The sequence below is a fragment of the Pomacea canaliculata genome, linkage group LG13 (assembly GCF_003073045.1).
Source record: "Pomacea canaliculata isolate SZHN2017 linkage group LG13, ASM307304v1, whole genome shotgun sequence".
Taxonomy (NCBI): domain Eukaryota; kingdom Metazoa; phylum Mollusca; class Gastropoda; order Architaenioglossa; family Ampullariidae; genus Pomacea; species Pomacea canaliculata.
The window spans coordinates 16,555,742-16,567,364 of NC_037602.1; the positions used below are offsets into that span (position 1 = coordinate 16,555,742).

At 39.5% G+C, this 11,623-nt stretch overlaps 1 protein-coding gene across 1 annotated transcript; it reads right to left on the reverse strand.

The window, feature by feature from the left end:
* Positions 1-6,616: 6,616 nt before the first annotated feature.
* LOC112554595 (methylmalonyl-CoA epimerase, mitochondrial-like) lies at positions 6,617-11,568 on the reverse strand. The gene is made up of 6 exons (XM_025222459.1): positions 11,466-11,568; positions 10,479-10,523; positions 9,949-10,056; positions 9,220-9,279; positions 8,815-8,901; positions 6,617-8,622 (listed from the first exon to the last, which is right to left on the reverse strand). The coding sequence occupies exons 1-6, from the start codon at positions 11,505-11,507 to the stop codon at positions 8,470-8,472; spliced, it is 495 nt and encodes a 164-aa protein (XP_025078244.1). The 5' UTR covers positions 11,508-11,568; the 3' UTR covers positions 6,617-8,469.
* Between the last annotated feature and the right edge of the window lie 55 nt (positions 11,569-11,623).

Below are 11,623 nucleotides of genomic sequence, written 5' to 3' on the forward strand. Positions count from 1 at the left end.
TCCAGCACAGGACTAAAAGGACGAACACCATAACCATCTGCAGTAGCAATAGAAAAGCTGTTGTGATGCCAGATAACAATAGTCGTCAGCCTCACTTCAAATCTCTCTCTCACATACACATTAACACTCTCACACACTATAAAAGAAGAGTAGTCAAATTATGTCTTCTTGGAAGATAATAAGAAGTGGTTTACCTCAAAGAGCATCAAACCTTCCAGATTTCACTGGCTTATTTTTTCCGTCTTTGTGCGGCCTAACCTCTGTGCACCTGTATGCACCTTGAAGCAAGACTCAGTCACATCTGCGATCCAAAAATAATTGGTCCCAATTAAGACTGTGAATTTTTTCTTATTCTTTTTTTTTTCACTTCTTCTCCTTCTTCCCCTGCTAAAAGAAGGGGCTGGGGGTTAGGCACCCATTTTTTCCATTCTCGAGAGCGTGTATTCCTCCGCCTTCCAAGAATGAGCAGGTGGGGAGGGGTAAGGAGGAGCTGAAGTGCAGGGAAAGTGGGGGTCGCCGCGAAAAATTTAGCCAGTTGGACGCAGTTCAAAATGGCGAGGGGGGCGATCGCGTCGACTCCTTGAGAAACTAGGAAGCCACTACCGAGTCGGAAAGTAATATCTGGCGCCTGTGAATTATTGATGAGTTGCAGGTCTTTGCTGCAGTCTTTGGCTTTCTTTCCTGACGCACGTGGCAACAGACTTGAGACAGACCCTCCTTTCCCCCCGTAAAACCCTCCTTACTCCCAGAAAGAAAATAAAATCGTACCGATTTGGAAAAGAAAGGGTCTGGAGATCAAAGAACTGTGTCTGAGTTGTTTTCTTTTGACTTGTGGGTAGGGGTGTGGAGACCATGTCACAACAAAACTTTAGAGAGTAGAACTTGTGGACAATTGGGCAATGGATCAAGCAGCAGCAGGTGTTTGTGGCTATTTCTCCCTGATGATGATGATGAGGAGGAGGAGGAGGAGGAGGAGGAGGAGGAGGAGGAGGAGGATCCAAGACCGGCCTTTTTAATCGGGTACATGTACGACATTAGACCAGGTTTGGCAATATTGTATGTGGATGTCACAGAAAACCAATGCTTTAAGAGCGAATTTCATGGCATTGGAACTCTTACTGGAGTATATCTCTGGACTGCTGGCTGTTTGCCGAGACCAGCTCTTCATCTCTCGCGATGTTGTAGGCTGTCAGGTCTCGGCGAACCATTTAACAGTTTAATATCCGGAACCGCGATAAAATCCTTAAAGTCAACAACAGACTTGCGATAAATATGTTACTTAGTATTTGTTTATTTTTTGGCGAAAATCCTCGACCTCCGCTTCCCACGACTCAGAGCCAATAAATTCAAAAGAGTACAGACCTTAAAGCTTGAACTTCTGTACTTCCGTCAACAGGAGAGTTCGCATCGTCTGCCAATGCAATGAGACCCTCGGGTACTTTACAGATTTAACACTTCGGAACTTTTAAGAAGGGGTTTAAAGGTAAGAACCCAGAATCAGAGACTGATGCCAGGAGTGCAGAAATGCTCTAGCGGCTGGACATTTCTATGTGTCCTCAGACTAATTCCGAATGACTGGCACGGCAATTTAAGTTAGACTGTCGATAGCCGATTGCAAATAGTGCATGGAGGGCGTATGTCAGAACACTCTCAGTAGGGTATTTCGTCTGTCTGAAAGTGTTTTCATTAACTGCTGACAGGTCTGTAATGAGTCTGCAGGATCTGGTTAAAACAAACTGTAGGTCAAGTGTCATCCTGCCAGCCACGCGACCACTGAATTACGAAGTACAGAAAAGAATGATCTAGAGGTACAGTTACTGAAATTTTATCTCGAGGTGTCATGATCAAATCGAATTCATTTTTGTCTGCTTGGTCGTGAACCCGTGGGAATTTTGGTAACACTGGGATTTTAATGTTTTTTGTATCTTTTCTCCAAAGTATTGTAAGTGCTTTTTAAAATATTTCTATTTGTATTGAGTTCCTCATGTCTAACTCAGGATGCAGGATGAGAATATACTGATGTAGTATGTCGAAATTTGATGCCTTGAATATACAGTGGTACCTCGACATACGAGTGCCCTGACATACGAGTGTTTTGAGATACGAGCCGCCGAGCGAGCGATATTTTGCTTTGAGATAAGAGCAAGATTTGAGATACGAGGAATCGTACACTACACCGCTGCACACGACCCCAACATCCGCCCCGCATGTTGGGGTCGTGTGCAGCGTCTAACAGTTTCTCCCACCTCAGACTAGACCTCAGTCTGTGTTGTGTGCTTGTTTCCCCCGTTTTCGAAGCATTTTTGATAAGTTGGGTTAGTGTTTTTTTGCTTTTTGTACATTTACAAAACATTATCCCATTTATTTTTGTAAACATGGGTCCGAAGAAGATGATGTCTATTGAATTAAAGCGCGAAATCGTAGAAAAACATGAGCAAGGTGTGACAGTAATTGACTTGGCGAGGATGTACGGGTGTAGCACATCAATGATATGTTCTGAGCTTAAACAGGAGTTGATAAAGGGTACAACGCCAGCTAGGGGCGTTACAATAATTTCTAAGCTCCGGACTTCTCTCCATGAAAAGATGGAGAAACTATTGACTGTGTGGGTGACAGAGAAGCAGCTTCAAGGAGGAACCTTAACACAAAGCATCATGTGTGAGAACGCACGAGCGATTTACGGTGATTTGCTGAAGCAGATCCCACACACTTCCACAAACGAAGAATTAAATATGTTTTTATAGAATATGTATTTGTTATTCATAAATAAATGTTTCTTCTTGTAAATACACTTTTTCTTATTCAAAAACACTTAACAAAAACAACTGAGGTGGTGTTTCGGGAGCTGGAACGGATTAATGGCATTTCAATGAATTTCAATGGGGAAAATTGCTTTGAGATACGAGCAATTTGACATACGAGCAAGGTTACGGAACGAATTAAACTCGTATGTCGAGGTACCACTGTATATATATTTGTGCCAGAACCTTTCGTTGCCGTCAGATAAGCTGGGCATTGATCTTCACACGGAGGATTTTAATCACCAACAACCTGCCTCAATTACTCCACGAGTGAACAAAAGAACCACCCCATCGACACATTTCACAACTGTATTGAAAAAGGAAGGAAAGACAAAAAAAGTAGCAAGATGTATTGCCCAAAACTGTTCCTTCTACCAGCTGAAGATGGCTACTAGGGGCACTAACTCAGAGCACGTCGCAGCAGGAGCTGGACAGGGGCAGCGCACTTCATCTTCCCGACAAAACCTTCTGCCAACACAGAAGGGAGCACCGCTGGATGAACCAATCTTCCAATTTGTTTTGCTTGTTTGCAGTAACGCCCGGTCTCCTGTTGTGGAGGAAAACAAAAATGACTAGTTGTTGTCGACTGGAAGCAAAGAGAAACGTTACGAAGATTGAAAACGGCCTAATTGGTCCGCGCTTCACTTCAAAAAAAATAACTAAAAAAAAAATCCAAAAATAACGCACGAGCCTCAGGTGTTGTGCGCACGCGCAGATGTGGATTTCTCGCCAGCCTGGTCAAAAGGGACGCATCTGCTAGTGTCTAAAGAGATAATCATGTCGGAGACAGATTTTGCCACAGACTGCACAGGACTGGGACTAGTCCATCGTCTTCATGATGGTCGTGAATCCAATTACCGCAGCTTCTCGCGAGGATCAGGTGTTAATCAAGCATTTGACTTAACAATAGTTTAGAGGCTTAACTCATGCAAGCTGCTTTGAAAAAAAATCTTATATGAAGTTTAATGGTCTCCATTTTGACATTTTTTAAAAACACATGTGTCCTTTTTATCTTTAGCAAGAAAAACAATTAAGACATACTACAGCTCAGTATAACGGTGATACGTTGACTGGAAAGAAGAAACACAACATCGCCGCTGATGTGCCCTACTTTACTGTCTATTCTTTATTTATTCATGGTGATAACACGAAACATATTCTCTCGCTTCAATGTTACATTTCTTTCTGTCGTACTGTTTTCATGAGTTGTATTTCTTTGATTAATTATGGAAAACTCTCTCGACCTGATTCTCTTCCTCTCTCTATATCTCTCGTGAGCTCTTTATCCAGTGATGTATCGTTTCTTAAATCACCTTCAACGTCTTCCAAGAGCTATGGACCTATATGTCTCTTCTTATTCCTGTTTTCTAATATATATTTATTATCTCCCATGCATTTGTATTATGCACACTAGACAAAAGAAAAAAAGCAGAGAAAGAAAGAAAAAATACAAATGAGTGGAAAATAACTTTAATTGACGGTCTAAAAACCCAGCAGTTCTCGCAACTAGCATATTTTATACACGAGAAAGAATAAAATAAACGAAAAGAAAGAAAAAGAAAAGAAACAAATAAACAAAGAATGGAAAATTGTTTTAAGTGACTGAAAATCCCTAGGAATTTTCGTAACTGGCATATTTTTTTGGATTAAAAAAATTAAAAAAAAAGAAACAAGTAAACAAAAAGTGTAAAATGATTGAAACCGAAAACCCCATTTCTGCAGGATATAAAAACGATTGAATGACAGAGCGTATCAACCTGCTTATCTTGGATGTCAGAATGTACCACACCATACCTATGCCCACCCAGGGACGTGCCTCACCCACCCGAGAACCTCAGAACTTTCCTCACGTTCTCTTGTACATATCGTAAAATAACTGAGACCACAAGGGATTGATAATCAACACTTAATAACAATAATGGATCAATAATTAAATCATTGACATTTTAATAATGTCACGTAATTTTTCATTACTGAAAAATATGTTTATAATGCCTTGTGATTTTCGATTATTGACAATCTTTATCATGCCTAAGCTTCGATCCGATCTCCGGGGCCACAAACTTCCTTCCAAACCTGTCATCGACCGCGATGTAAATTTTGCACAGACAGTGGGAATGTGTGATGTATTTTTGCTCCCCAGGAGTCCATATATTTGTTTGCGTTCTAAAATTTTCATGAGCAAGCTTACGCGTGATCCAGCCCTCGTGCATGTCTCTTCACTTATTTAATATTCGTGACCTCGGGCCTAATAAGTCGGATGCAAACGGCGTGAAATGTCCACAATTGTTTTAAGGCAAATTCCGTTAGTTTAATAATCATTTAGCTAAACTTTCCAGGACCCAGAATCCCTCCCCTCACCGATTTTTATTGAAGTGGTTGGCACAAGAGTTTTGATTGTGATGGTTTTTTTCTTTAAAGCACATCTGCAGATTTAATTGTCAGGGTAATTATAAGAGCAAAATTAATTTAATTTTGAAATTGCTAGTTCTTCATTATAGGGATAATTCCTCACCTCGTTTGGCCACAAGGCAGTCCCAGAGTTAATTAGAGACCGCAATCGGCCGTCTGGCATTAAAAAAATGGCGAAAAACAGCTTTTTTGCAGCTTGGGCTTAAATCAGTTTGCACAATTCTCTACCCATTAAGCAGGAAAAGACAGTCTCAGGCTGCAAATTGCCTGGTGATGCTTGATGTGTGATGCTGTTTGATTATTTTTGTTATTGTTGTTGATTCAAGGGGTGACTTGAGTTGTTGTTTGTTTCAGGATTGTTCTGGGTAATTTGTAGAGTTTTTTTTGAAATGTATCAGAGATTTAATAGTAATGAGTTTACACGTTTACAAGAAAGACTGAGGTTTATACAGTTAGTGTAATGTACTCTAAGAAACTTCAGTACGAGGACTAGCAAAGCAATGAAGTGCGCGTTCTCGATCCCTCTCCCTCCCTGCATTTATCTTCTATGTAAGCATGCATATGTGTGTTTGTGCGTGTGCGTCTGTGTGTGTGTTCGTCCTAGTCTGAACGGCTGTTTGTCATCTCCTGCCATCTCAAAACAGCCCTTCCCAACTTTACTTTCCCCGTTATCGTAATCCGCGCTCATCTCTTACGCCAGTCCCCCTGTCAAGAGACCATTACTTTGGCCAGAGGCCAGGTATCCTGCAGTCTCTCTCTGCAAACGGCTTGCAAATACAAACAGATCCTCCCTCCGAGAAGCGCGAGATGACGAGGCTAACGATAACAAGCCCGATATCGGAGGTTGGCCGTAAGGGGCCACAACCTTGCGGCAACAGGAAGTGGGTCATTTCACGGCGTCTTAGCAAGAGGTCTGTCTAAATTGTCTAAAGGTTGTTACCTTATCGGCGCTCTTTGTCTTCCACCCCGACCACACACGAGCTTGTTAGGGCTTACTTACTTCGGAATGTGTGCGCTGGGACATTTTTTTGTATCATAGGTGGGCGGGGCTGGTACGAAAACAGCTCCCCTACTAGGTACCCCTGTGTGATGTCTACACTGATGTGCATGTGTGTGCGCGTGTCTGTACACGCAGTGGGTTGTGTGATAATCCTCTTCTCTTTTTCAAAGCAAAAATATAGATAAAGGTTGCCACTGGCAGAATGGGAGTGAGCTGTAAGTGGTGGCTGACTAAGTGACATTTTTTACTGATAACCTGCTGATTATGGGCGCACTACATACTCTGTAGCTAGACTTCAAAGTATAGGTACAAATGGTCATTCTCTTACTAATTGTATGTTTTCTTCTGCAAATTCTTCTAAATGTACATAGCATCTTGGTCAGACGAACAGAAACCCTTAAACTTTTTTTGTAAATGGTCTTTATTTAGCATCATGCCAAACTGTCCATCAAGATAGGAACTGAAACCTGCCAGCACACCGGTTGCACAGGTAAAAGCAAATAAACGATCCAGGCGTCGACTAAAACAACATACAACAGTATAACGTTCATGTCGTTTTACTGAAACATACCCCGCACATTTTTACAGGATCTTTCAGACACTAGACAAAGGTTCAGACTAAATAATGTTATTTTTATTTGGGATTTTTTTCTTTTGGAATTCTTAGATGACTGACTTTTTCTTCACAGACTTAACAATATCTACACTTCCTGCGATTGGTTTCCAGCCTAGCCCACCGATGAAAGATTGCGATACAATGAAAAGAGAGTTTGGCACCACAGTACCATCAGAGATGCCACCGATTGAATATCATAGTTCCCATCCTTATTTATGGCTACAGGTTAGACATTCGGTCATCCGTCCCTTGACTGGTATACCTGTCGTTAGAAAGAGCACATGGATAGACGGTGCAGCTGATAAGGCCCGCATATTATGGGCGATATACATATCTAGTGAGCAGGTCCTTCACAGGACGACTAGTCCAGTCTTTCACGTTCCTAAGCCAGCTCTTCCTCTGGTCGACCACTCTCCAAGGAATGACAGTCTTCGACAAGGTGTCGTGTCGGGTCACACCGCTAGCTTATGTCATTCGACTGTTGCAAGTAGAGGTTCCTGGTGTCCTGCTTGTGTGGCAACAATGCTTCGTAAAACGTTGGTTTTGTGTCCCTTGTACGAGACCTGGAGCAACCTTCTCAGGCAATTGTTCTCGAATGGTTGGATTCTCCTCTCATTTCAGCAAGCAGTCACATCCGTAAAGCAAAATCGGTACTACAAAAGATTTGTACATATTGTACTTTGTAGTATATTGATGTTATGGCTGTGTCAGACGCAGCGGCAATGACTAGGCTGCACAGGACCTGGTACAGCCATAGCATGGGTACAGACAAGACGTGATAGAGAAAATAAAGACCAGGCGTTTGAGATCAAGTGCCTGAGAAATTGAATTTCATACGTGGAACACAAGACTAACGGGCATGGTCACCTCTCGGGTTACATCTCCCTTCTGACCACAGTAAATCCAAAGAGGACCAACATTGGTAAAACCCTCCAGTTCCCGCCTGCGAAACAGGATAGGCCAAGGGAGTGAACTGAGAAATGATACGTTCCAAACAAGCATGTATCTTTTAAGAGTTAGCTCCCATGTCTGCACAAGAAAAACTGTTGTATAGCATTTGGACGAGACATTTTCAATTACAATATTTGTTTGTAAGTGTCCTAGGATTTCAGAGGTAATTTCTTTGCACCTTGCATTTAAAGTTCTTATTATTATTATATTATGAAATGAAATGGCATTCAAATGAAAAAAAAAATCCCTCACCTCTACACATACCCCCTTTCAAAGAAAAAAGGATGCAAGCTCTTGAAAAATAAAAAGGATACCCCAAATTCTGTTTTTACCCGCACATGTGTTTTCACTCGCAGATGAAATCAATCTTTCAAGATATTTTTTTTAAAACTTTTAATGTTATATAAACATATGTGTGTTTATGTGAGAATACAGATATTTTATACCTGCTGTAATTAAAATAATAAATCTAGTAAAAAGACACCAAACATTGAAAAAAAATTGACACGTGGTATTTTGTAAATATACTTTTCTCAGCTTTACTGTATATATTGCTGTAAACAATTCAAACAAAATTTTGGAAAAAATCTCATTTGAAATTGTATAATAAGCCATCACCTTTGAAAATGTTCCCATCTGTTATATAAGCTATCCAAAAGTAAGAGACCAAGTTTGACTGACAAATCCATTTAAACCTCTTCAAGCTCAATCAAAACTCCATTACAGTCTTTGGGGTGCAGAAAGATCACAGGCTTTCCATGAGCTCCTATCGATGGTGATTCAGTAATCGTTCGGATCTTTTGTGATTTGATGTTTTCCATGGCAGCAGAAATGTTGTCCACCTTTGAATTAAAAATACATACAAATTAGACAGTCAACATTTCTTGATAACATTTTTACACTGAAAAAAAAAGAAAGCTAGATGATGATTTTTCACTGCTCTCCAGCATTCTTCTTAGGAGAACATTTAATCACAATTAAAGGGTATCATCTCCACTAAAATTAACAATGACTTCATGAATTTTAAACACTACCTCTAAACAAATATGATGGAGGCCTCCATTTTTGTTCTTTTCAAGAAAGTTAGCAATGGGACTTTTTTCACCCAAAGGATGAAGAAGCTGTAAAACAGAATGAAAATAAATTATTGCATGGCTGTGAAATTATAATCAATCATCATACTGAAGAAAAAATATCAAAATAAATGAATTATCTGAAGACAACAAAGATTAACATTATTTTGTTCTACTTAGCAGTTTTGCAACCATGTGTCTATTTTAAAGCTTACTTCTATGTTTCTGCATTTTAAGCATTACTTATTTTCAGGGCATCGAGTACACTGGCAGCAATCGGGCATAAAAATGATTTAAAAATAAAGAAAATGTTCACACTACGTTCATAAAAGAAAAACCCCAAAGATATAGAACCCCTCTACTTACTTCAATCTTTGTGTCACCAAGCTCCACAAATACAATAGTGACACCTTGCTCTGGCATAGCCTGGAAAAAGTAACATTAAAATAAAAAAAAAGAAACAGCTGAAAACTCAATCATATTAAAATCAAAATACTAATATTGTTTAATCTATCCTTTATCTCAACTATTTTTGTTTATAATGACAATAGTACTTTCATATTCTGAAAACAATGCTACAAAAGCTGTAGTTGTTTAAGTCCTGTAATAACTTTAGACTGATTGCATTTATCTTCAAGAAAAGCATTTCGCATTTTAGTTTGTTAAGAGAAGTGATCTTAATATTAAGGGTCAAACCTCTACTGTATGGCAAGAAGGAATGGTTCAACCCAGGTAAGGGTACTGGTGAGGCCAAGTTAAAGCAGTTAGCAAAGCCTGACCTCTATGTAGCTGGCATCACATACTTCTTACCTCCCATTTCCAATAGAATCTTTCTCTCCAGACATAACATCTTTTAACCATAGCATTATAACTTCTTATTAAACTATCACCGTTTGGTACAAGTACAAATTCTATGACCGAGAAATCCTCTTTACATCACAGGGCTTTTCATTATGAAAAACTTGAAACCATCAAACCAGTAAGTTTGGGCCTCCATGGTACTAAGGTCAGATACTGCCCTGGCCTGTCTGTAAGAGGGTTGCAGACTTCAAAGGAACAAGAGGTTTTAAACAGGCAGTATTAATGTGTTCATACCTGTTTTTCGCTAACTTTAGCTTTCAACACATCTCTGTAGAGGGTAGTAGCTTTGTCTAGGTCTGGACAGGCAATAGCAATATGGTTGACTTTTCCAGTGTTCCAAGACTGTAACAAAAGATCAAAAAATAACTGATAATACAAGTTGTTTATAATTTGACATTACTTGAGAAAAATCATAGTCAACGAAAACATTTTTAATATTTCTTACTGAAAAATGTATAAATTATATATCAAGATTGGATATATAAAAATTGCACATATTATTATTATTATTATTGCACATTTATGTTGACAAAGGTAACTTCTGCCAGGCTTTAAAGCCTGCCTTCAATTGGTTGAATGGGCAGTCTACTTGTTTCCAAACAGCAGATATCACCTTCATAAAAGATATGCCAGATTTGTGTTTACATGCATAATGCACCTTCGTGAATTCTGGAATCTTATGAAAAAATAATAATAATACAAATGAAAGAAAGTATTAATAATGTGGTACAGGCATAAAAAAAATGTATAGGAAACAATTATACCTTATGGTTGGAAACAGTACTATGCAATTGTCTCCATTGCCGTGCCTGCAACAGCAAATAAGAAATTTCTTATACTTTCATCTTTGCAATTTTATTACATGATTCTCAATAAAACAGTGATTTTTCAACAATTATCCCAGGATTCCTGGAGACTGGGAAAAAGTAATGATTAATCCAACAAAAGCGATGGATGTGGACAAGGAAAGATATCTAAGCTGAAAATGGATATCAACTCGATCAGGTTTTCTGTAGACTGCGCTGTAAACAATTTTCATTTTTGTGCAGCGCCTTGAGCTTGCCCTTTGGATAGGTAAGGGGCTTTACAAGACACTATTACTATTATTATTATTGCAATCTATGGGGATGACTTCAGTTTTTTTTTTTTTCCTTGTTGAGCTGCATTTGTTTGTCAACATCCAACATTTGACAGAATCAAAAGTTTACTAAGTTCTACATGGTAAACATTCTGTGGAGTTGCATGGCAAGCTGGGTCAGAGGTTAGTAGCCGAGTATCATCGGCGTACATGTTGTAGTGCAAGTCAGAGTGTCGAATCACATAACCAAGTGGTTGAGCATAGGCAGTAAACAGCTATAGGAGAAGCCGCGCATACATTGCACAGCAGCAAGTTTTGATACAAGGCCGTGAACATTAATAGCCTGGGTGCAAGCAGAACCAACCAAGGACTGTGCCGGAGAGGCCTAAGGTATAATTTGCGGGTGTCAGTGAGCTAGAAGGAAGAATGACAATTCAAAATGCAACCGCTCTTTCTTTTTGCATGCGTTCAATAATGGACTTTGAACCACGTAATACAAGTTCGTGCTCACGTTTCTATCCCAGAGGCTTCTCATAGATATGTGAAAGTCATGATATCTGCAGGGTAACTAAAGCCCATCTGAATGACTGTAATGATATCTAAAACAGTAATTAATTAAAATTTAATAGTATTGGTGCACTTTCAGTACACTTATGCTAAAGAAGACATTTACCAGGAGTCTGGCTGCACCAATGCGGAATGATGTGGTTGCCATGATAGTTTGCAGACGCCTGCTTCCGTTTTGAGGGGAACGCGAGGGGAAAAAAAAAAAAAGGTTTCACAGGCGAAATAAGTGTCGCAAAAATGTCCCAGTTAAAGCAGAATAATTTT